The 23,447-nt window shown below is 39.7% G+C and overlaps 2 protein-coding genes across 2 annotated transcripts; one reads left to right on the top strand and one right to left on the bottom strand.

The window, feature by feature from the left end:
- Window positions 1–5,639: 5,639 nt before the first annotated feature.
- Window positions 5,640–13,626, bottom strand: LOC112328003 (uncharacterized). Its single transcript, XM_052451414.1, has 4 exons — window positions 13,287–13,626; window positions 12,908–13,199; window positions 9,341–12,628; window positions 5,640–9,084 (listed from the first exon to the last, which is right to left on the bottom strand). Exons 1-4 carry the CDS (start codon window positions 13,624–13,626, stop codon window positions 5,640–5,642), a joined length of 7,365 nt encoding a protein of 2,454 aa, XP_052307374.1.
- An 8,992-nt stretch (window positions 13,627–22,618) lies between these two features.
- On the top strand, window positions 22,619–23,194 carry LOC127905044 (uncharacterized). The gene is made up of 2 exons (XM_052451032.1): window positions 22,619–22,803; window positions 22,895–23,194. The coding sequence occupies exons 1-2, from the start codon at window positions 22,691–22,693 to the stop codon at window positions 23,115–23,117; spliced, it is 336 nt and encodes a 111-aa protein (XP_052306992.1). The 5' UTR covers window positions 22,619–22,690; the 3' UTR covers window positions 23,118–23,194.
- Window positions 23,195–23,447: the final 253 nt, after the last annotated feature.

Genomic DNA, 23,447 nt, shown 5'->3' with positions numbered 1-23,447 from the left:
AAGTACACAAAAAATAATAATCCAGATACCATTGAAGTAGACAATCAAAAGGAGATTTATTTGTGAGGACAAGAGTAGGCATGCGATTGATAAAATAAATAGAAGTTTCAAAAGCTTAATTCCAAAATCTTAATGGTGCTTTACACTGTCCTAGAAGAGTAAGTCTGGTTTCCATAATATGCCTATGACGACGTTCTATTGTGCCATTTTGTTCATGAGTGTGAGGACAAATCAGACGGTGATGAATACCAATGGTCTGAAAGAAAATGGATAATTTTTTGTATTCACCGCCCCAATCAATTTGAACAGATTTAATTTTTAGCGAAAATTGATGCTCAATGAGAGTATGAAATTGATGAAAAACAAAGTAAACATCAGACTTGGCAACGAGAGGGTAATACCATATATATTTTATGTATGCTGATTAGTACTTAAAAGTGCATTTTTATCAAGGTTGTATATCATCATATTGCACTTAAAGTATCATTAAATTCCCCAACTTAAGCATGTTTTATAATAACAAGTCTGATAATATAAGATATCTTTAATTTATGGTAAATGCTCATTTCAAATACAGGCATGTTTCACAATTCAAAGGATTGATTGATTTGTTTAACTATTGGAATTGAAAAGACAAAGAGAGGGCTAAGCTTAAAGAAGAGATGCTGGTTCAATTCAAACTGAAATACCATTCGGTTATTGGATCATAACTGGAGCTGTAGAACTTGGATCTAGGTCTGGTTTATATGGATGGAAAGCTAAGACACATGCCTAAAACTTTTATGAAGAGTCCAAGATTCAAAACGACCGTTTTGAAGTTCAAATTGTAGCAACAAAAGAGAAGTCGGAATCTATCATGTAGCCTAGACACTGTTTAGTGTTCAGCCCATATCTCGAGTTCTAGAAGTCTAAATGAACTCATTCTTATTTTGTTGGAAAGCGGAGACAAATGCCCAGAACTTTGATGAAGACTATCTATTCAAATTATGACGTTAGCAATGACGTTTTGTTCAGACAAGAAGATAATGGTTGTCACCAAGTCAAGAGGTGGCCACCCGCTCAATAATTAGTCATCAAATCAATAGTTCCGAATTTTTGCCTATAAAAGGAGGCATTTGCCATACATTTAGACATCTTGGTGTTTAGATCAAGATCACTATCTCTCTTTGTATTTTGTAATGTTCAAGTTTTATTTTATGTTATACTAATCTCTTGTTTATGCTTTTCATTTCCTTTACTATACTTAGTTAACTTATATCATGTTTATGTTCTTATATTGTTTATTTATGTTTTTTTTCTTCATTATGTTTAGCTAAGTTAATTTATCAAGGTGAAAAGGGTACACTAATGGTGTAAGAATAAGTATAATATAAACTCAACATGGACTTTAATGTCTGATACTAACATGTTTTGTATTTGTTATCTTACTCATTCTTAATACCTTGCTTGTTAAATGGTTAATCTAGATTTGTGTTGTACAACCCTTGGTACAACAAATACTTGGAACTTTCATAGCCTACTGTATGGTATAACCAACACTTGTGCTATGAAAGGAACTTGATTTTTTATTAACATAAGTTACACCATGAATACCTGATCACATTTACAAGTATTGGCATTACTTAAATAAGATAATTAATAAAATCATGTTAATAATTTATAATCCGATTGGAACCTCCTTTGTGTGTGGTTTCTAGTTGAGTACTAAAAGGAGTTTATACTATACTTATTTGAAATACCATTAGTGGATCCTCTAACCTTGACAATTGTTTCATCTTTGATTAATAATCACATCAATATCACATCTCAAAAGTTCTCTTCAACTCTGTCGTACCCTCCCGAGAGCTCGACGTCGCAGCGACCCATCCACGTAGCCGTGATTGATTTTGGGGTCTTTCTGTTGTGAAAAAGGGAGTCGCCACCTAGTATTAAGGTCACTAGGAAACCTAACTGGTCTTTCAGAGATTCTAAGGCAAGGGACTGGTTGCGTAAAGGGAAGGTTTTAGCACCCCTAGTACGCCCCACCTAAAGTAAGCTGCTTGGTGTTTGATTTGCCTTATAACTGTCATGGTGTTGATGTTCTCTAATCCCATCCGTTTCCTAGGATAAGTCTGCTCTGATGAACGAAATCTAGGGTGCTTTAAAAACCTATTTTTATCTCAGTGTTTTATACTCTCACGGCTCGCAAACCGTGGAGTAAAAAAATTTGAAATGTCCTCGATTATAATCAAGGCTTCTTTCAAGGATGTGTGCGGATTTATTATTCCTAGAAAATTATTTTGGATATTTACCACTCCGGGTTTCTTTATCCAAATATTAACAGTGAATAATAACAAATTATCCCCAATAATATTTTGGATATTCGTCCTTTAAGGATTTCTTTATCCAAACATTAGTGGTGAATAATAACAAATTATCCCCAATAATATTTTGGATATTCGTCCTTTAGGGATTTCTTTATCCAAACATTAGTGGTGAATAATAGATGAATTCCCCAAAAATAAGATTTTTATATTTTTTGGAATATTGGCCAATACCCTTTGGAGTTTTACAAACATGTTGTAAAATTCAGAAATGCAAGAAAAATGATTTTTGTTGTGTTTAAGAAATCCATGCGAAAACACATTTTCAAAACTTCAAATATTTGTTTTTTATATAAAAAACGTAAAAACAATGTTAGGGTGTTTCCTTTATGCAGATGCACCCGCCTCTGTTTTCCTTCCTCCTTTGCTTCTGTTTGGTTCTTCTTCTCTTGATCGCGGGTGTTTCCTTCTGTCAGCTGTTCGCCCTCCTCAATGTACAACGGTTTCCCTCAATGGTGGCGCGGCGTGTGGGAGAAAGATGATGAGCTGAGGAAGGAGGGTGGTGGCGTGGGGGAAAATGGTGGGCTGTTGTTGAGAGGGAAAGGCTGTTGGAGGCTTGGGGGTTCTGTGACCAAAATCTCCAAAACCAGGGAAGCCGCTGGTGGCTGGCTTAGACTTGAAGATGAAGGGATGAAAAAGAGATGGAAAGGCAGAGGGGCTGGTGTGTTCTTTGGTCGGATGAGGGGAAGAAGGAAAACGAAGGGAAAAAGCTGGACTCGGGGAGAAGGGACTGTTGGTGCTGTGGTCGGGTCTCTCTCCCTGTGTTTTTCCTTCGTCCCCTGTGTCTTTCTCCCTCTCTTTTTTTTCCGTCCCCCCTCCTTCTCTGTTTTTCTTCCCCTTTTATAGGCAAGGAAAGCCTTGCGGTGATAATGGTATCCGGGACAAGCCATAAAACATGCCCCATAATTTCAGCAATTTACTACAAACCATATCCCTGTTTTAATGCTGAAAATGGCTTTCTTTTAAGGAGACAATAAATAGTGCTTGACGCCGTTTCAAAATTTCAAAAAATTAATATTTTAGTGTTTTGACAATTTTGTAATCAAGCCGAATTGTAATTGGATCCCTTGATTTTAGCGCATCTTCTGGTTTGGTCCTTGGTTTTGGATCGTGTCAAATAAGTCCCTAATTGGCCATTAAACTTCAACATGTATGCAATTAAGCCCCCGATTTAGCCCAATCAACTCTCAAAAATCATAATTTGTCCCAGAACTTTAATTTCTTCCAATTATAACCTAATTTGACTTAAAAATCAATTTTCTTTACAATCAAACCCCCTATAAATTCAATTAAACCTTCAATAAAATCCAATTGAGTCCATAAACATCCAATTTTGAACTTTTCTCTTCAAATTAAATTTTCTTTTCCAACACGACCCTCATCATTCAAGTATATACTTAAAAAAAAATCACTCTTTGTATTTTGAACCTCCTTAATCAATTTTCTGATCCTTTTCTGAGTGCTCCAAACTCCTTATTATTTTTCTAATTTCTTCCGGCTATATATTTTTATATTTTTTCCTTTTATTTCTATTTGGGGGGGGGAACCCAAAAATGGGTTACAATAGAAGCCCCCTCTTTATAATACTTACAGAGCAATGGTTTTGCGTCGTAAGTTTTATGAAGATAAATAAAACTGAACTTCCAAAACTAATCTTGTCGAAGCTTGATCGATCTGAAACTTTGTCTTTACAGTAATTTCCCTTCAACCCGAAACAATGATCAAAACTTAGTCATCTTGAGATCCCAATCTGGCGATCCCCTGACCTCTAACTTCGATTAGATTAACCTGGCATTCCACCTGAGATCCCTTCTGGCGATCTCTTTTAACTAAAAATCCATATTTGTATTTTGGCCAACCTGAAATCCCATCTGGCGATTTCCTTTAGTCAAAGCTGATATCTGTGTTGCGGTTGGGCTAACCTGAGGTCCCTTCTGGCGACCTCCTTTAACCAGAACCAAAATCTTGTGTGTGGTTGGGCTAACCTGAGATCCCATCTGGCAATCTCCTTTAACCAAAGTTAAATTCTGTGTGTGGTTAGGTTAACCTGAGATCCCATCTGGCGATCTCCTTTAACCAGAACCAATACAAAAATATGTGTGTAGTCTTATTATGACGGGTGACCTACCCAAAATGAAAGATGGTCTCATTATGACGGGTGACCTACCCAAGAAGGGAAGATTGGTCTCATTCTTATGGGTGACCTACCAAGGGGAAGAATGGCCTCATTATAATGGGTGACCTACCCAGGTAAAAAAAAAAAATGGAGAATGGTCTCATTCTAATGGGTGACCTACCCAGAAAAAATGGTCTCATTGTGATGGGTGACCTACCCAAGCGGAAAAGGGGAAGAGTGGTCTCATTCTTATGGGTGACCTACCCAGGGGGAAGAATGGCCTCATTATAATGGGTGACCTACCCAGGTAAAAAAAAAAAATAGAGAATGGTCTCATTCTAATGGGTGACCTACCCAGAAAAAATGGTCTCATTATGATGGGTGACCTACCCGTTTTGAATTTCAAAAGAAAACATCTTACCTCGAGGAAATGAAACAGTGCTGGTTCACAATTCATATTCTTTTCTGTAGCTACGTTGACTTGAGACTCTGTCTCTTAGTGATTCCCAAAAAACTTGGAACTATTTTGGCTTTCGTCCCACCTTTCCTGCCAGGTTAGTGTTATGACAATATAGCATGCATGTTTTTGTTACCTATCTTTGGAAACATAGGTCCCCCTTTCGTTGTAAACTTCTTCGAGCTCTTGTTTCCATTTGTTTGTCCAACCTTTTCTTTTGAATCGGAATATGCTCCGCACACTATACTTCATATCCTCTTGGTGAAGAGATCTCTGGTTCCTTAAGGGGCCCTTTCTTGCTCCATTGAGTATTGTCCTTTATTATTATTTTAAAATGAAAACTCAAAAGATTTGGTTTTGTTCATGAAAACTGAAACTTTCAATGTAATTGGGAAATCTCATAAAAGATGCTTTTTAGAAGTTTTTATGATATACCCATTTGGGCTTTGGTTCACTATGGACCCCTATGTGCACTTTGTACATTTCTTGCCCCCAGTGTGGTGTGCATAAATATGCCAAGTTTAGATTTGATTTGGTTCCCTCCAATTGATGGAGTCGTTTCCTTAGTCTTGTGTAAGAAAAGAGTTTGTTTAAGTAAAAGATTTCAAATGCTATGAGATCATGCTTTTTATGAAGAAAGGTTTTTTACAGAGAAAATTCATGGCCAAACTTTATTTTATTGATTGGGAGATTACGAAATACATCAAGCGTAATATTTCCTTACAGAGTCAGAATTCACTGGCCTAACTAGATCTTCTCCATCCATTCTAGATAACAGCAAAGCTCCTCCCGAGAATGCTTTCTTCACCACGTAAGGGCCCTCATAGTTTGGCGCCCATTTACTCTGATCTTCCCCTGGTAAAGGCAATATTTTTTTCAGTACAAGATCTCCTTCGTGGAATCCTCGAGGTCGAACCTTTTTGTCATATGATTTGGCCATCCTTCTTTGGTAAAGTTGATGATGACAGATTGCGGCTATCCTTTTTTCACTTATCAGATTCAGCTGTTCATATCTAACTTTTGCCCATTCTACCTCTTCCAGCTCAGAGTTTACCAGTACTCTCAATGAGGGGATTTCCACTTCTAAAGGCATAACCGCCTCCATTCCATATACCAACGTGTACGGGGTGGCTCCTGTTGAGGTTCGGACTGCGGTGCGATACGCATGAAGGGCAAATGGCAACATCTCATGCCAATCCTTATAGGTGACTACCATATTCTGAATAATCTTTTTGACATTCTTGTTAGCAGCTTCTACCGCACCATTCATCTTTGGTCTATACGGCGAGGAGTTGGAATGCTTGATTTTCCATTTAGCGCAAAGTTCTATTATCATCTTGCCATTGAAATTCTGGGCATTATCAGTTATAATCTTTTCTGGTGGACCATATCGACAAATCAAATCTCTCTCAATAAATTTCTTCACTACTTTTTGCGTCACATGAGCAAATGACCCGGCTTCTACCCATTTTGTAAAGTAGTCGATAGCCACGAGAATAAACCTATGACCATTGCTGGCTTTTGGGTTTACGGGTCCAATCACATCAATTCCCCACATCGCGAAGGGCCATGGAGATGTCAAGTTAAATAGAGGAGCTAGAGGGGCGTTGATTTTGTCACTGTATACTTGGCACTTATGACATTTTCGGACATAGTCGATGCAATCCTTTTCTAATGTCATCCAGAAGTAACCGACTCTTTGTATCTTCCTAGCCATTACGTGTCCATTAGCATGGGTTGAGCAAATCCCTTCATGGACTTCTCGTAACGCGCTTTGTGCCTCAAATTCATCCAAACATCTCAACAAAGTCCCGTCGGATGATTTTTTATACAAAATCTCCCCATCAAGATAAAAATCCATTGCCAACCTCCTCAATGTCTTCTTGTCGATTTTGGATGCCCCCATGGGATATGCCTGGTTTTGGATGAAATTCTTGACATCATAGTACCAAGGGTTTCCATCCACTTCTCTTTCGACTGAGCAACAATGAGCTGGGTTATTTCTGATATTGATGTGTACTGGTTGTACCTTGTGCCCAAAGTCTATTCTGGCCATAGATGCTAGTGTAGCCAAAGCATCTGCAAACTGGTTCCCTTCCCTTCCTAGATGGGTGAACTCTATTTCCTCAAATTCTCCAGCCAGTTTAGACAGGTATTCTTGGTAAGGCCTTAACTTCTCTTCCTTGGTTTGCCATTCTCCTTTTACTTGGCAAATGATCAGCATTGAGTCTCCATACACATCTATCTTTCTGATGTTTAGCTCCAATGCAGCCTCTAAACCGAGAATGCAAGCTTCATACTCAGCTGTGTTGTTGGTGCACCTGAACTGTAGCTTAACTGAAACCGAGTACTGCTTCTTATCTAGAGAGATTATCACCGCACCCGCTCCGTTACCACATACATTTACAGCACCATCAAAGTACATAATCCACCAATCTGATTTCTCTTCCTCGATTGCAAGCACATCTTCATCGGGAAATTCAAAGTCTAATGATTCATAATCTTCCATAGCATGGTCAACTAGGTGATCGGTAATAATACTTCCTTTTACGGCTTTCCTTGTCATATATACTATGTCATACTCAACCAATAGAACTTGCCATCTTGCAATTCGGCTCGATAAATAGGGCTTTTCACAAATGTACCTCAACGGGTCTAATTTGGAAATTAACCACGTAGTGTGATACAACATATACTGACGTAATCTCTTTGCAACCCAGGTCAGTGCGCAACACAGCTTCTCAATCACAGTATACCTAGACTCACATTCCGTGAACTTCTTGCTCAGGTAATAAATGGCCATTTCCTTCCTTCCGGTTTCATCGTGTTGCCCAAGCACACATCCCATTGCTGTTTCTGTTACTGTTAGGTACAATATCAATGGCCTTTCTGGTACAGGAGGAACAAGCAGGGGTGGACTCAACAAGTACTGCTTGATTTTCTCAAAAGCCTCTTCGCACTCTTCATTCCAAATTCCAGGGTTCTTCTTCCTTAACAAACGAAAGATCGGGTCACAAGTCATGGTTAGTTGGGATATGAACCGAGCAATGTAATTCAACCTTCCTAAGAAACCTCTCACATCCTTCTCAGTCTTGGGAGGTGGCATAGATTGAATAGCCTTTACTTTGTCGGGATCCACTTCTATCCCTTTGTCACTCACCATAAATCCCAACAACTTCCCAGATTTCACCCCGAATGAACACTTCGCCGGGTTAAGTCTCAACTTATATTTCCTTAGTCTTTCAAACAATTTCTTCAATATTTGGACATGATTCTCTCCCTCTCTAGATTTAGCAATCATGTCATCCACGTATACTTCAATCTCTTTGTGCATCATGTCATGAAACAAAGTCACCATAGCCCTTTGATAGGTGGCCCCAGCATTCTTTAAACCAAATGGCATGACTTTGTAGCAAAATGTTCCCCATGGTGTTACAAAGGTTGTCTTCTCTTTATCCTCTTGCGCCATTTTTATTTGATTGTAGCCCGAAAATCCATCCATAAAGGAATATGTGGAGCTGCGTGCTGCATTATCAACTAACATATCTATGTGTGGTAGAGGGAAATTATCTTTAGGGCTAGCCCGGTTTAAGTCCCTAAAGTCCACACAAACTCTGATTTTACCTTCCTTTTTGGGTACCACCACTATGTTTGACACCCATTGTGGATACTTGACTACTTCCAAAAAACCAGTGTTCCATTGTTTTTCAATTTCTGCTTTTACTTTGATTAAGACCTCCGGATGAGTTCTCCTCAACTTCTGTTTAATCGGTTTGCATCCTTCCACCAGTGGTATCCTATGTACTACGATATCCGTATCCAAACCAGGCATATCCTCGTAGGACCAAGCAAAGACATCTACGTAATCTCGGAGTAGTGCAATCAATTCTTCCTTCTCTTCAGGGGTGATCAAAGTTCCTATTTTCAGCTCTCTCTTGATTTCTTCATTACCCACATTTATGGTTTCAAGTTCCTCTTTAGCGGGCCTCCAAGCCTGTTCATGTTGTTCTATTAATTTTGTGAATTCCTCTATGTTTTTCTCCTCCCATTCCTCATCTTCTACAGCTACTATGTATTCTTTAAAGTTTGGCCATTCATTCTCAATGTAAAGTGCAGGTGTTGTTGTGGAGGATCCGCTTTCAGGGTTCCTGAAAGCGGGAAGTGATGTGTAAATGCACAGTAAGACATCAAGATGAATTTTGAAAATGCATGATCTCATTAAAAGGAAAAGATTGGCTCAAAAATAAAAATAAAATCCAATTGACATCTTGAGCTTCGATTGTCAATGATAAGAAACAAAATAGAAAAGGGCAAACAACATAGATAAAATTATAATCCAATAAAATCATTGTTGATTACATTTTGAAAACCAATGGAGCTTCTTGGGTCTCCCAATTCTGGAACGTTTCTCTTTCGGCCAGCTTTCGAACGAAAGTCCTGACGGTGACTTCTTCCAAAGTGTGGATGGTTAATTGTGGCAGCTCTTCATCCTTTCTTCCAGATTCAATTTTCTCCACAATGTTCTTGACTTGGTCTTCCTCCAGAGTGTTTATGTTCATTGAAAAAAACTTCTGAAAGAGGTTTCCGTGTCCCTTATCAGGTTGCATCACGTATGCGGCCTTTGGAAAAGAAATCCTGATTGGAGGGATGACTAGGCTTTCTTCTTCAGGCTTCCTTCCTTCAATCCTAGCCATTCTTTTCTCCCTTCTTGCATCAGTAGCTCGCTTGTAATCCTCTTTCTTGGGCTTATATCCAAGCCCAAACCTCTGTTCTGCAGCTTTCAGCTTGATTATATCAATCCATTCAAGTTTTCCTTTCTCGATGTCATATGGGCAAGGAATCTTGTGCTTCAAAAAGCTTTTAGCGGCCATTTTCGTGGCCTCCGAGAGTTCTGGTTTCCTCACCACAGTGTTCTCGGGTACCCACTCGGTATTCACAACTTCAAATGCATGAAGGTTTCCATCCTTACAATCTTCGGCTTCAATGAATGGAATCGCCACATTTCTTACCATTGATATAGTCTCCTCAGCCTTAACAGTAACCAGAACACCATTGGCAATGTACTTCAAACATTGATGCAGCGAGGAGGTGACAGCTCCCGCAGAATGTATCCATGGCCTTCCTAACAACATACTATAGGAAGGGTGGATATCCATCACTTGAAGGGTTACTAGAAAGACTTGTGGACCCACAGCTAGTTCGACCTCAATTGTCCCTATCACTTGCCTGGGCGAGCCATCGTACGCTCTAGCCGTCATCACACTGGGTTGCATATGTGAGTGATCTACTAGCATTTCATCCAGCATGTGCCTTGGTAACACATTAAGGGCTGAGCCGTTATCGATGAGAACTTTACTAATGAGACAATCTTTGCATCGAACCGTGACATATAAGGGCTTGTTATGTCCCGTTCCTTTAGCGTCAAGTTCATCTTCCGTGAAATATAAGTAATTGGCAGCATGGATCCTCCCTATTAGATGCTCCATAGTTTTTTGTTCAATATCTTGGGGTACGTAGGCCTCATTCAGTACTTTTTGCAAAGCATTACGATGCGGCTCGAAGCTAAGTATTAATGACATGATGGAGATCTTGGCAGGGGTCTTCTTCAATTGATCCACTATACAATACTCACTATGCTTCATCAATTTCAGGAACTCATTTGTTTCTTCCTCAGTCACAGGTTTATTTACCTCAAGCTCTCTATCGAGGTCCCATACCTCCTTGTCTTTAGCCTTTCTTTGCTTCTCTAGTTCTTCAGGTGTGAAACAACGACCACTCCGAGTTAGCCCACTTATCTCATTTTGAAATAATGACAAAGGAGTTTCGATATTCGAGGTATAACCATAATCTCCAGGCATCGCTCCATAGTCTACTTTGTTTGCCATCGGGGGCTTAGTTAATACCAATTTCGAGAGCCCATTAGTTGTTGATTGGATTCTACATTTCTCTCGATTCTCTATCATCTCTATCTCTTTATTGTCGTTTACGGCCTCAATCCTTAGCTCTCCTAGAGTTAGCATTCTTGCAACCTTTTGATGAAATTTAATGCATTCGTCAATGTGATGCCCTTTCTTTATATGGAAGGGGCAAAAGTTACTTTCCCATATGCAGCATTCAGTTGATTTTTCCAAATGTCCAGACTGCACCAACATAAAGTATAGTTTTGTCATGGTCACTTTTAACACCCTCTCTTTGCTACCAATCTCCATGGTATTCACTCCACCACTACTAGCGATATGTTTGGGTAAAGGGTTTGAATTCACATTAGGTGAATCCTCGAAAGTGACCCATCCAACTTTGATCAGCTGCAACACCTTCCTTTTAAAAGCAAAGCAAGCCTCAATGTTATGACCTGCGTGACTAACATGGTATTCACAAGTCACCTTGGGGTTGTACCAGGTAGGGAAAGGTGGTTGCATAGGTGGTATGGGTAGGGGAGCTATCCGCCCAATACTCAACAGCGTGGCATACAACTCTTTTAAGGTTATTGGTAAAGGTGGTAATTGTTCTTCCGATGGTCGGTTGTAATTGCTTTGGTTATTTGCTGGGAATTTTGTTTGATTGGGTTGGTTTGGGATGGAGGGTTTGGCAAAATTGATACTGGTGACTTGGGTGGTAGGTGTTTGGTAGTTTTTGCTTCTCCCTTTGTATCCGCCTTCTAGGTTATTCACCTCATTTTCTTTCTTTTTCCCAATGAAACCTCTCTTCTCTATAGGTTCTGCAATTCTCCCACTTCGGATTCCTTGTTCAATCCTCTCAGCAATCCGCACAACATCATAGAAATGTTGTGCTGAACTACCCAGAAGGTGTTCATAGTATGGAGCCCTAAAAGTATTAGCAAACAGTGTCACCATCTCCGTCTCTATTAGTGGAGGTTGTACATTGATAGCTTGGTCACGCCACCTTTGAGCATAAACCCTTACGGACTCTTGATTTCCTTTCTCCATGGTAATCAGACTGGTCCTATCAGGAGCAATCTCAAGATTAAACTTGTATTGCTTTAAGAAAGCATCTGCCAAGTCTGTCCACTTCTTGATCCTAATATTGTCCAGCCTCATATACCAACTGAGGGCCGATCCTGTCAGGCTATCCTGGAAGAAGTAAATTAACATTTTATCATCGTGGATAACTTCTGCCATTTTGTTATAGTAGGAACGGAGATGGGTCTTTGGGCATTCCATCCCGGTATACTTAACAAACTCTGGCACTCTAAACTTCTTTGGAATAACAATGTTAGGCACTAAACATACTTCAGCAGCCCTAACTGGGTCAAATAAATCATTTCCTTCAACTGCCCTTAGCCTCTCTTCTAGTACAGTCCACTTATCATACCCTTCATGATTAGAGAGTTTGACGTCATGTGGGTCCTCATTTGTTAAATCCATTGTAATAGGGATTTGGATGGGCCGAGTGGGATTAGGATGCTGCTTATGTGGTGTATTTGCCCCCACGTTTATAGGTGCGACAGGGATTTGAGCTGCTGGTGGTGCTTCATCAAGTTGAGTAGACGTTCCCTCTCCATCTTTGGCTCTCAATATTTGTTCTAGCATACTGGTCAGGTGCGCCACATCCTTCCGAACTCCTTCAAGCTCTCTTTGGTATTGAGCTTCTGGTTGTGACCTTTCTTCGTTTTCCATCCTTTTTCTTTGTCGAGTGTTGTGGATTCTGGGAGGGGGACCTATGTTTCTTAATCTGGAAATGCGTGCATAGATGTATGAGAAAATGCATGATTGAGAATGCTTTGTATATTGGGTATGGATGCACCCTTCTTGTGAACGAATAATAGCCACCACCTTGTAAACATGGGTTCTCTTGTCACATTGCTAGGAGTACTGCCTTTCAAGTCGTTTGCTTGAATCATATTCACCAAGAGACAGATTTTGCATAAAAAGATGGGTCAACGCCCTTTTCATTAATGCTTGATACATCTATAAAGGAAATACAACATATGAATCCCTTTTCTCCACAAACTCTCTAGCCAAAGGTAGAAAGGCACAACCGCGATTCTCAATCTTCCCTAGAAAGGCATCGGTTTCAGCTAGGCTTCGGCGATAGCGAATGATGTCCCCTCCCACATTTCGCGCATTGATTCTAATAGTCCGAGCATGTGCAGCAGCTTCGTCCATTTGCTCATCTGTCTTGGTCATCTTTTCTATGAGCAACATATTGGTTCTGTTTAAAGCAGCGTTGTTGGCGTCGATTTGATCCTTATGTTTTTCCATTGTTGCTAGCTTCTCGTCCAAATACTTCACCTTTTCACGTTCTTTGTCAAGTTTTATCCTCATAACTTTTATCTCATTCTTCTTAACCGCTAATTTTGTTTCAACAGCCTCAAAATCTTTCCTTTTACTTTCTTTTGCAGTCCCCATCGAACGGCTTTCCAACTCCATATATTTCTTGCTTAAATCCTCATACTTCCCAATCCTATCCATTAATTCAAACTGGACTTGTGCAAATTTTTCTTGGAAATATTCTGCACTTCCTTGGCAATCGTTAAACTCAACCTCCATTGCTTCAAGTTCAGAGCAACTTTGCATCCAATCCAAACTCATCCCTCTTAGCTCCTTCTCACTCCTTTCCCTAGCAATCTTCTCCTCACCCAGCTTTAACTCAAGCTTTGTTATTCGCGCATCTCTAGATTGTATTTGCTCATCTAGAAATGCTCTCCTTTTATCTTCTTTTAGCATCATTTCTTCCAACATTGCCTTGTCTTTTTTGCTTTTGCTCAACTCTATCCGAAGTTTTTCCACTTGTCTTCTCAACTCCTCTTCATTATTGACCCTTTTCCTCTTAAGAGACTCTTTTATAGTTTGAGGAGATTTGACTCCTACACAAGGCATGGCTGAAGATGCTAAATCTCTCCATCTTGCATATCCTTCACTTGCACTTGGATCCTTCAATCCTTCTATCTCAACCAAAACCAGATGCTTCCAATCTTGTTTGATGATCTCCAAAGCTTCTTGTGCAATGGGATCTTTGAACAAACCAAAGAATTGAGCAATTCCCATAGTCCTTGGAACAAATTGCATGACCCCAAGTTGCCTTACGACCAGGGCAGGAGTATAACTCACATAGCCTGTAATCCCCACCAATGGCACCCAACGTCTCTGTCCACAACTCATTAGGACTTTCACTGTCGTTACCCATGGGGATCTCCACTTGAAATCACTATTAGGCAAACCTTCTAATTTGTCAACCCAACCTTGGTTGTCTAGATCTCCCCATTCTTCTTCTTCTACCAACTTCAGGGGTTTTTGGGTGAACCACAAAAAATTATTGAAGACAGGTTTTTTTGTTTCGATATGGCTAACCATCCAGAAATACAACAACTGCGTGCAACATCTCATTGCTCCCTTTCCGGTCCTCCTACAATGATTAAGCGTCAAGATGGTTTCAGCTAAAATAGCAGCCACTGGATTGATTTGTGTATTCTCATACTCTACATAAGCAGCAGCGGCCTCCAAACTCACTAAACCCGTCTGACTTGGGAACAACACAAGACCAAATATGCCCAAGGCAATTAATCTTTCTTTTTCTAATCCTGACTTCTTTTCCAGTTCAATTTCTAGCATCCTCCATTTCAGACCGGTAGCATTCTTTTCCAAAAAAACTTTTCCAAGTTGGAAAATCTGAGCAGTTTTGACAGTTCGGGGATGATCTTGTCAGATCTCTAAGGCGAATAAATCCGATACAGATTGTTTGGAAACTCAGTCAAAATCCCATATTCCTCCATAGTGGGACATAGGTCTATGCTTCCAAAAGAAAAACACCGGAGTCTGGATCCCAAAAATGAACTAAAGCTCGCACAACTGGGTTTAAAACCTCTACCCTTGCAATTTCCATCAAACGTCCGTATTTATTAAAAAATGCATCCTTATCCACATTCTGAAAGTGAGTCGTTAACTTGTTCACCTCATTCATAATGCAATTCAGGTTCTTGATTGGTGATAGTTTCTTAGCATCGCTTCTAAGGCAGTCTCCTTCAGTCAATTGTAACAGTTCAGAATTTTTCCCATATTCTATGATGGAAAATTTAGCAATGGTGGCCATTTCATTCACAAGTTCTGCAATTCAAAATGCCGGGGGGTTAGACTTGTTTTGATGCAAAAGATATTATGGATCATACACCCTAAGGATAGGTTCTAGTTCCTTTACATGAGACATAGGGTAGGTTTACTACTTGGTCTCTAAAAAGGGGTCTCTTGCTGTCCCAATGATCGCCCTCGTAAAGGCAATATGAGGGTTCAGCAGATAGTGGGATGGCACATGTACCAATCACTATCAGTCTAAACACTCAGCAAAGAGTTGGGGTTTACACAAACTTAAACCTTGACTCAAGTCATAAGGCAAGCTGCTAGTCCCCCACCTAACTTAAAGTTTAATGTGTGTGCTCTCAACAAGATCGTAATAATAATAAAGTGATGCATGACTATATCATGTATGACAGAATGTAAAGATGCATGCTAAAGCTTTTTAAACAAAGTATCATTCGTATAAGAAAACAAAGTATCACAGCATAAACAAACCAATTATCAAGCCTAGTCCTAAGTCCCCAGTGGAGTCGCCATCCTGTCGTACCCTCCTGAGAGCTCGACGTCGCAGCGACCCATCCACGTAGCCGTGATTGATTTTGGGGTCTTTCTGTTGTGAAAAAGGGAGTCGCCACCTAGTATTAAGGTCACTAGGAAACCTAACTGGTCTTTCAGAGATTCTAAGGCAAGGGACTGGTTGCGTAAAGGGAAGGTTTTAGCACCCCTAGTACGCCCTACCTAAAGTAAGCTGCTTGGTGTTTGATTTGCCTTATAACTGTCATGGTGTTGATGTTCTCTAATCCCATCCGTTTCCTAGGATAAGTCTGCTCTGATGAACGAAATCTAGGGTGCTTTAAAAACCTATTTTTGTCTTAGTGTTTTATACTCTCACGGCTCGCAAACCGTGGAGTAAAAAAATTTGAAATGTCCTCGATTATAATCAAGGCTTCTTTCAAGGATGTGTGCGGATTTATTATTCCTATAAAATTATTTTGGATATTTACCACTCCGGGTTTCTTTATCCAAATATTAACAGTGAATAATAACAAATTATCCCCAATAATATTTTGGATATTCGTCCTTTAAGGATTTCTTTATCCAAACATTAGTGGTGAATAATAACAAATTATCCCCAATAATATTTTGGATATTCGTCCTTTAAGGATTTCTTTATCCAAACATTAGTGGTGAATAATAGATGAATTCCCCAAAAATAAGATTTTTATATTTTTTGGAATATTGGCCAATACCCTTTGGAGTTTTACAAACATGTTGTAAAATTCAGAAATGCAAGAAAAATGATTTTTGTTGTGTTTAAGAAATCCATGCGAAAACACATTTTCAAAACTTCAAATATTTGTTTTTTATATAGAAAACGTAAAAACAATGTTAGGGTATTGGCCGTATACATGAAAACAAAACATTTTTTTATATATTTTTTGATGTCTTGACGAAAACAGGGTATTTTAATACCGGATTTGTAACTTTACAGTATAAAAATACAAACCGATATTGATCAAAATGCAGTAACAGATTTGTGGAAAATCACAGATTTTTTAAATACATCTTTGAAGAGAACTTTTTGAATGGGCCAGACCTGGCCCAAAAGGAAAATGGACCGAAATCAGCCCAACAACATGGGCTTACTTTCTACAGGGCTGGACTCAACCCAGCAGCATGGGCTGGGCTGGAGTTCCAGCCCAAGACAAGCATGGACTGGTTACTGTGCACCAGCACAGTAACCGGGTTATTGTGCATATGCACAGTAACTAGTGAATTATATTTCGCGAGCAGTGAAGTGCAATGAAATGGTGCATGCACAGTGACGAGAAGGAGAAACAAACCTGGTGGCAGAAGCGATGTTGAAGACGATGGCGAACACTCCCTGTGATGCTGGTGGTGGTGGAGAGGCAGCCGACGAGGTCTCCCGGTGGTTCTAACGGTGGCAGTGGCTGAGAAGCTCAATGTCAGCAACTGCTTTTCTGCAGTATTTCTTCTCCTTTATGCAGATGCACCCGCCTCTGTTTTCCTTCCTCCTTTGCTTCTGTTTGGTTCTTCTTCTCTTGATCGTGGGTGTTTCCTTCTGTCAGCTGTTCGCCCTCCTCAATGTACAACGGTTTCCCTCAATGGTGGCGCGGCGTGTGGGAGAAAGATGATGAGCTGAGGAAGGAGGGTGGTGGCGTGGGGGAAAATGGTGGGCTGTTGATGAAAGGGAAAGGCTGTTGGAGGCTTGGGGGTTCTGTGACCGAAATCTCCAAAACCAGGGAAGCCGCTGGTGGCTGGCTTAGACTTGAAGATGAAGGGATGAAAAAGAGATGGAAAGGCAGAGGGGCTGGTGTGTTCTTTGGTCGGATGAGGGGAAGAAGGAAAACGAAGGGAAAAAGCTGGACTCGGGGAGAAGGGACTGTTGGTGCTGTGGTCGGGTCTCTCTCCCTGTGTTTTTCCTTCGTCCCCTGTGTCTTTCTCCCTCTCTTTTTTTTCCGTCCCCCCTCCTTCTCTGTTTTTCTTCCCCTTTTATAGGCAAGGAAAGCCTTGCGGTGATAATGGTATCCGGGACAAGCCATAAAACATGCCCCATAATTTCAGCAATTTACTGCAAACCATATCCCTGTTTTAATGCTGAAAATGGCTTTCTTTTAAGGAGACAATAAATAGTGCTTGACGCCGTTTCAAAATTTCAAAAAATTAATATTTTAGTGTTTTGACAAGTTTGTAATCAAGCCGAATTGTAATTGGATCCCTTGATTTTAGCGCATCTTCTAGTTTGGTCCTTGGTTTTGGATCGTGTCAAATAAGTCCCTAATTGGCCATTAAACTTCAACATGTATGCAATTAAGCCCCCGATTTAGCCCAATCAACTCTGAAAAATCATAATTTGTCCCAGAACTTTAATTTCTTCCAATTAAAACCTAATTTGACTTAAAAATCAATTTTCTTTGCAATCAAACCCCCTATAAATTCAATTAAACCTTCAATAAAATCCAATTGAGTCCATAAACATCCAATTTTGAACTTTTCTCTTCAAATTAAATTTTCTTTTCCAACACGACCCTCATCATTCAAGTATATACTGAAAAAAAATCACTCTTTGTATTTTGAACCTCCTTAATTAATTTTCTGATCCTTTTCTGAGTGCTCCAAACTCCTTATTATTTTTCTAATTTCTTCCGGCTATATATTTTTATATTTTTTCCTTTTATTTCTATTTGGGGGGGGGGAACCCAAAAATGGGTTACAACAAACTCCTTTTCATTTGTTGTTTATAATTTTATATAGTTCACCTCCCTATGGTTCAACCCCGGTCTTGTCGAGTTATTTATTACTTCGACACTCCTGCACTTGGGATAAAACATCAATCTTTTGATCGTGTCATATGCATCAACAGAGATAACACAATAACAAAAACCATCAGATGAAAAAAAGGGAGTAAGACCCCAAACATCACGTAGGTTCTAAAGACAAACGCGACGACTTTCCTAATGGACAATTTGACTTTGAAAATTAAGACGTTTGTTATTACAAGTAATCTTATTTTGTGAAACTAGAAATTTGAAAATACAAGAAGTAGGATGACCTAATCGACGATGTCATAGATCAGCAAAAGCATACATGCAAAGAGATCAATAAGCTTGAGGAACTGACATGACCAAAGACCTGGTCAAAGCATAGAGACCATCTCTACTCTGACCGGAAAGGAGTACTACCTTAGTGTTTAGATCCTTGACATAAAAAAATAGGTGAAATTCAAAATAAACATTGTTATCAAGATAAAATTTCTGAACAAAAAGCAGAGGTTTCGTAATATGTGGAACATGAACATTAGACAAAGTGAAAGTACGATATGGTGTATGTATTTTATTATAACCAATAATAAATATGGGAAGTCACTTACCATTACCGAGTTATGGTTCGGACCCTGTCAGATTTGCAAGATCAGGTGTGACGTGTTGATTAGCACTAGTGTCCGGAAGCCAATCGGTAGTACCTGCTGAGGAAGAATTACTCAAACCTAGAATCGGACTAGGTTGTTGTCCATATCCAAGGTTCTGAAGCTGAGGACAGTGAGGGGTGGTATGATTGAAAGCTTGGCATAATTGGCAACGTGTATTAGCCCATTGTGAGGGCGCAGGATGCCCTCTATTTCACTGCCAATTGTCCTACCTCCCGTCATTGCTAGAAGGTCCATTGAAGCTGTAAAAATAAGACCTGGAAGTAGCAGACTTGTTCCCTCTGTTGTTGCCATTGTTGGGACGCCACCCTTCATGAAATTTGCCCATATTTCGGTGTCAATTTCCAGAAGGCTAACGTTCAGCAACAAGAGCTGAAGGTGGTGTGGGCAATAGATGGGCATTGATGGCAACAAATCCTATAGATTGAAGGGAGATCTTGTGAAGAAATTCACGCGTGAGAAGGTGACTATGAAGATTGGCATACGAGAGAGGTTTTGCCTTGGTCACAAGGCTTGTTACTAAGTCCTTAAACTCACTACCAGAAATTCGCTAAATAGCAACGGATTTACCGACGGAATATGTCTGTCGGTAATTTGAGGTCGAAATTACCGACGAACACTTTTCCGTCCGTACTTCAGTCGGTAACTACCGACGGAAAGTTTCCGACTGAATTATGGACGGAAAAGTTTCCGAATTAAAAAAAAAGGCGGGTCGCTGACGTGGAGGTTTTGGGGGGTTATTTTTTCCGACGGAATCACCGACGGATTCAAAACGACATCTTGTACAGTGACGTGACCAGTTTGCCGTTTAAATTGCCGACGGAATCACCGAGGGATTTGAAATGGCAGATCCGTAAGGTGACGTGTCAATTTTTCCGTCAGAATCACCAACGGCATCACCGACGGAAAATCCGTCGGTGAAAGTTAATATATGTCAACTCTGCCGACCCTCTCCTCCCCTATTTCTCCTTCTTCTTCCTAATCCCAACTCTCCCCATCTGCAAACAACCAGCCCCCCTCCCCCCAAACAAAAATCTCCCTCATATCAGCACAACAAGTTATATTTCTTGAAGTTTTGTGGTCACAACATCCGTGTTCTGATTTACCGACGGATTTTATCAATTTTTGTAAGTAATTCTATCTTTTAAAATTTTAACATTTAATTAAATGTCGATTTTATTGTTTTTTTAGTATATGTATTTTGTTAGTAGATGTACATGTTTTATTGTTATTTCTCAAACAAACTTGTAGTACCTGTTATGGTTTGTTTTAGATTTTGTAAGATTGTATTTGTTTGTAAATTGTTAAAACTTTATGGAACTACCGAAGTACATGTGTTGTTTTGAAATAATTAATAGCTTGCTTAATGGGTCCGTTTAAAGTTTTATCAATGGTATTGCGGAGTGGTAATTTTCATAAATTTATATATTTTAATTTGTATGGACGTTGATAAATGATAATGAATATTTAATATTTATGAGAAGTTGTGTTTGGTTTGTTGGATAATCTCGAGGTAAAGTAATATTTTTGCAAGTTTATTTACCTAACTTAGTTAATTAATATATGATGTCATCATAATTTTATAGAGGTTCGATATAAGTCATGGATGATCGTTCATGGATGTATCGAGATTCAACCCAAGGATTGCGGAGGATGGATTATTGTAACGGGGTTCAGGGTTTTATTAATTTCACAAGATCTATTCCCAAAAATTTTACTGGAGGCGGTATTAGGTGTCCATGCAGGAAGTGTCAGAATTAAAGGTATCTGCATCAAGATGTTGTAATGATGCATCTTCTACACAAAGGGTTTATGGAGAATTACCAGTGTTGGTATGCACATGGAGAAGTATTTGTTAGTAAGAGGAGAATGGAAGAAACGGTGGTTGGGTCTACTTCTAGTGCTAGCAACGTGCATGAAGCGGCAAATGACAACACTAATCCTTACAGAAATATGGTTATGGATGCAATGAGAATGAATCAAGGTAATGTCAGTCAATGTCCAATCGTAGAAGAAGAACCTAATGCAAATGCAGCTAGGTTTTTTGATTTGTTGAAAGATTCTGACGAACCATTATGGGATGGCTGCACGAATCACAGTAAATTATCGGCCGTATCACAAGTGTTCACCATCAAGTCAGATCACGGGTTGAGTGAGGCCGGGTATGACAAGATTATTGAATGGGCAAGAAGCATTTTACCTGAAGGGAACAGGCTGAAAGAGAACTTCTATGCTGCGAAGTCCATGATGAAACCCTTCGGTTTAGGATACCAGAAAATTGACATGTGCCCTAACTTCTGCATGTTATACTACCTTGAAAATGTTGAGATGACCGAGTGCATGACATGCGGGCATTCCCATTACAAACCTAGAACTGGCAGGGGAAAGACTCTAGTGGCAAATAAAAAACTTAGATACTTCCCGATCACACCTAGACTCTAGAGGTTATTCATGTCACCAAGGACTGCTGAGCACATGACATGGCACCAAGCACATGATGCGGTTGATGGAGTGATGGTGCATCCTTCTGACTGCGAAGCGTGGAAACTCTTTAACAGTGTGCATCCTCACTTTTCAGCTGAATCAAGGAATGTGCGTCTTGGGTTGTGTACAGACGGATTCAACCCATTTGGGTCATTTGCTGCTCCTTATTCTTGTTAGCTGGTCATACTCACAGTTTATAACTTGCCACCAGGAAAGTGTATGAGGCCGGAGTTCATGTTTTTATCTACTATCATACCCGGTCCAAGCAGTCTGGGGCAGAATATAGATGTTTGTCTTCAACCGTTGATTGATGAGTTGGCGCAGTTGTGGTCCTTCGGAGCTTTGACTTATGATATATCGAGGAAACAAAATTTCCTTATGAGGACGGCTTTGATATGGACTATCAATGATTTTCCAGCTTATGGAATGCTTTCTGGTTGGAGCACGCATGGGAAACTCGCATGTTCATACTGCATGGAAAACAACAAGGCATTCACGCTAGCAAACGAAGGTCAAGCTTCTTTTTTTTACTGTCACCGTTGCTTCTTGCCACTTAATCACAGGTACAGAAAGAACAGAAAAGATTTCTTTGTTGGCAGAGTTGAAAAAGATGTTGCATCCCCGCGTCTTTCTGGTGAAGAATTGCATGATGTTGTCTCAGAGTACGGTGACATTGTGTTTGGTCTTCAATCAGGTAAGCAAAAGTTTCCTGGTTTTGGTTTGACCCATAATTGGGTAAAGCGAAGTATCTTTTGGGAGCTTCCTTATTGGAAGACCAATCTGCTCCGCCATAACCTTGACGTCATGCACATCGAAAAGAACATGTTTGAGAACATTTTCAACACCGTCATGGATGTGAAGGGGAAGACAAAGGACAACATCAAGGCTAGATTGGATATAGCTTTATACTGTAACCGTAAAAATATGGAGTTGGTTTATGATGAGTCACGGGTCGCAAAACCAAGAGCAAGCTTCGTGTTAGAGAAAAACGCACAACTGCTAGTCTACAAATGACTTAAGAGTCTGCGTTTTCCGGATGGACATGCATCGAACATATCAAGGCTGGTTAATATAGAGGACTGCAGATTGTATGGAATAAAGAGTCATGACTGCCACGTGTTTATGCAAACACTCATCCCATTAGCTTTTCGTGATTTGTTGCCAAAGGGAATATGGGATGCACTCACGGAGATCAGTCATTTCTTTAGAGATATATGCTCCAGCAAGTTGAATGTTGATCACATTGAGAGGCTTCAAACGAATATCGTCGAGACACTATGCAAACTTGAGATGATATTCCCTCCATCATTTTTTGACTCAATGGAGCATCTCCCTATACATCTACCGTTCGAGGCAAAAGCTGGAGGACCGGTCCAATATAGATGGATGTACCCATTCGAACGGTTAGATATTACAGTTGCAATGTAATTCATATATAAAAGTATTTTATATGTTTTTCTTGATTGAAAATACTTGATTAATATTTCAATGCAGGTACTTGTTTAATCTCAAGAAAAAGGTTAAGAACAAGGCGCATGTTGAGGCTTCGATATGTGAGGCCTATATTGTTGAGGAGATCTCAACATTTATCTCGTACTATTTCGAACCTCATCTGAGAACGAGAATCAATCGCGTTCCACGGCATGATGATGGCGGTGAAGTGCCTTCCAGTGGGAACTTGTCAATATTCTCCAATACTGGACGACCCACACCTTAAAATGCCGTAAGAGGAAGATATTTGTCGGAAATAGAGTTCAAACAAGCACACAACTATGTTCTATTTAGCTGTGATGAGCTGAGACCTTTTATTCAGTAAGTTTATACTAATTAAACTTTGTTAGTAATATACTGTTAATTATATATTGTAATATCATACACTCATTATCACTTGTAGGCAACATTGACAATATTTGCTCTCCAATAACTCACAGCTGACCGAATCCCAGATCTTTCAATTACAAGATGAACAGTTTGCCACGTGGTTCAGAACACATGTAAGCATTATCACAAACTCATTCTAACTTGCAAAATTATTGTACGTATGCAT

This window comes from Populus trichocarpa, chromosome 3 (genome assembly GCF_000002775.5).
Source record: "Populus trichocarpa isolate Nisqually-1 chromosome 3, P.trichocarpa_v4.1, whole genome shotgun sequence".
In the NCBI taxonomy this organism is placed as follows: Eukaryota; Viridiplantae; Streptophyta; class Magnoliopsida; order Malpighiales; family Salicaceae; genus Populus; species Populus trichocarpa.
Note: the sequence above shows the minus strand (reverse complement) of the source record. Positions and strands in the feature narration are given on the sequence as shown.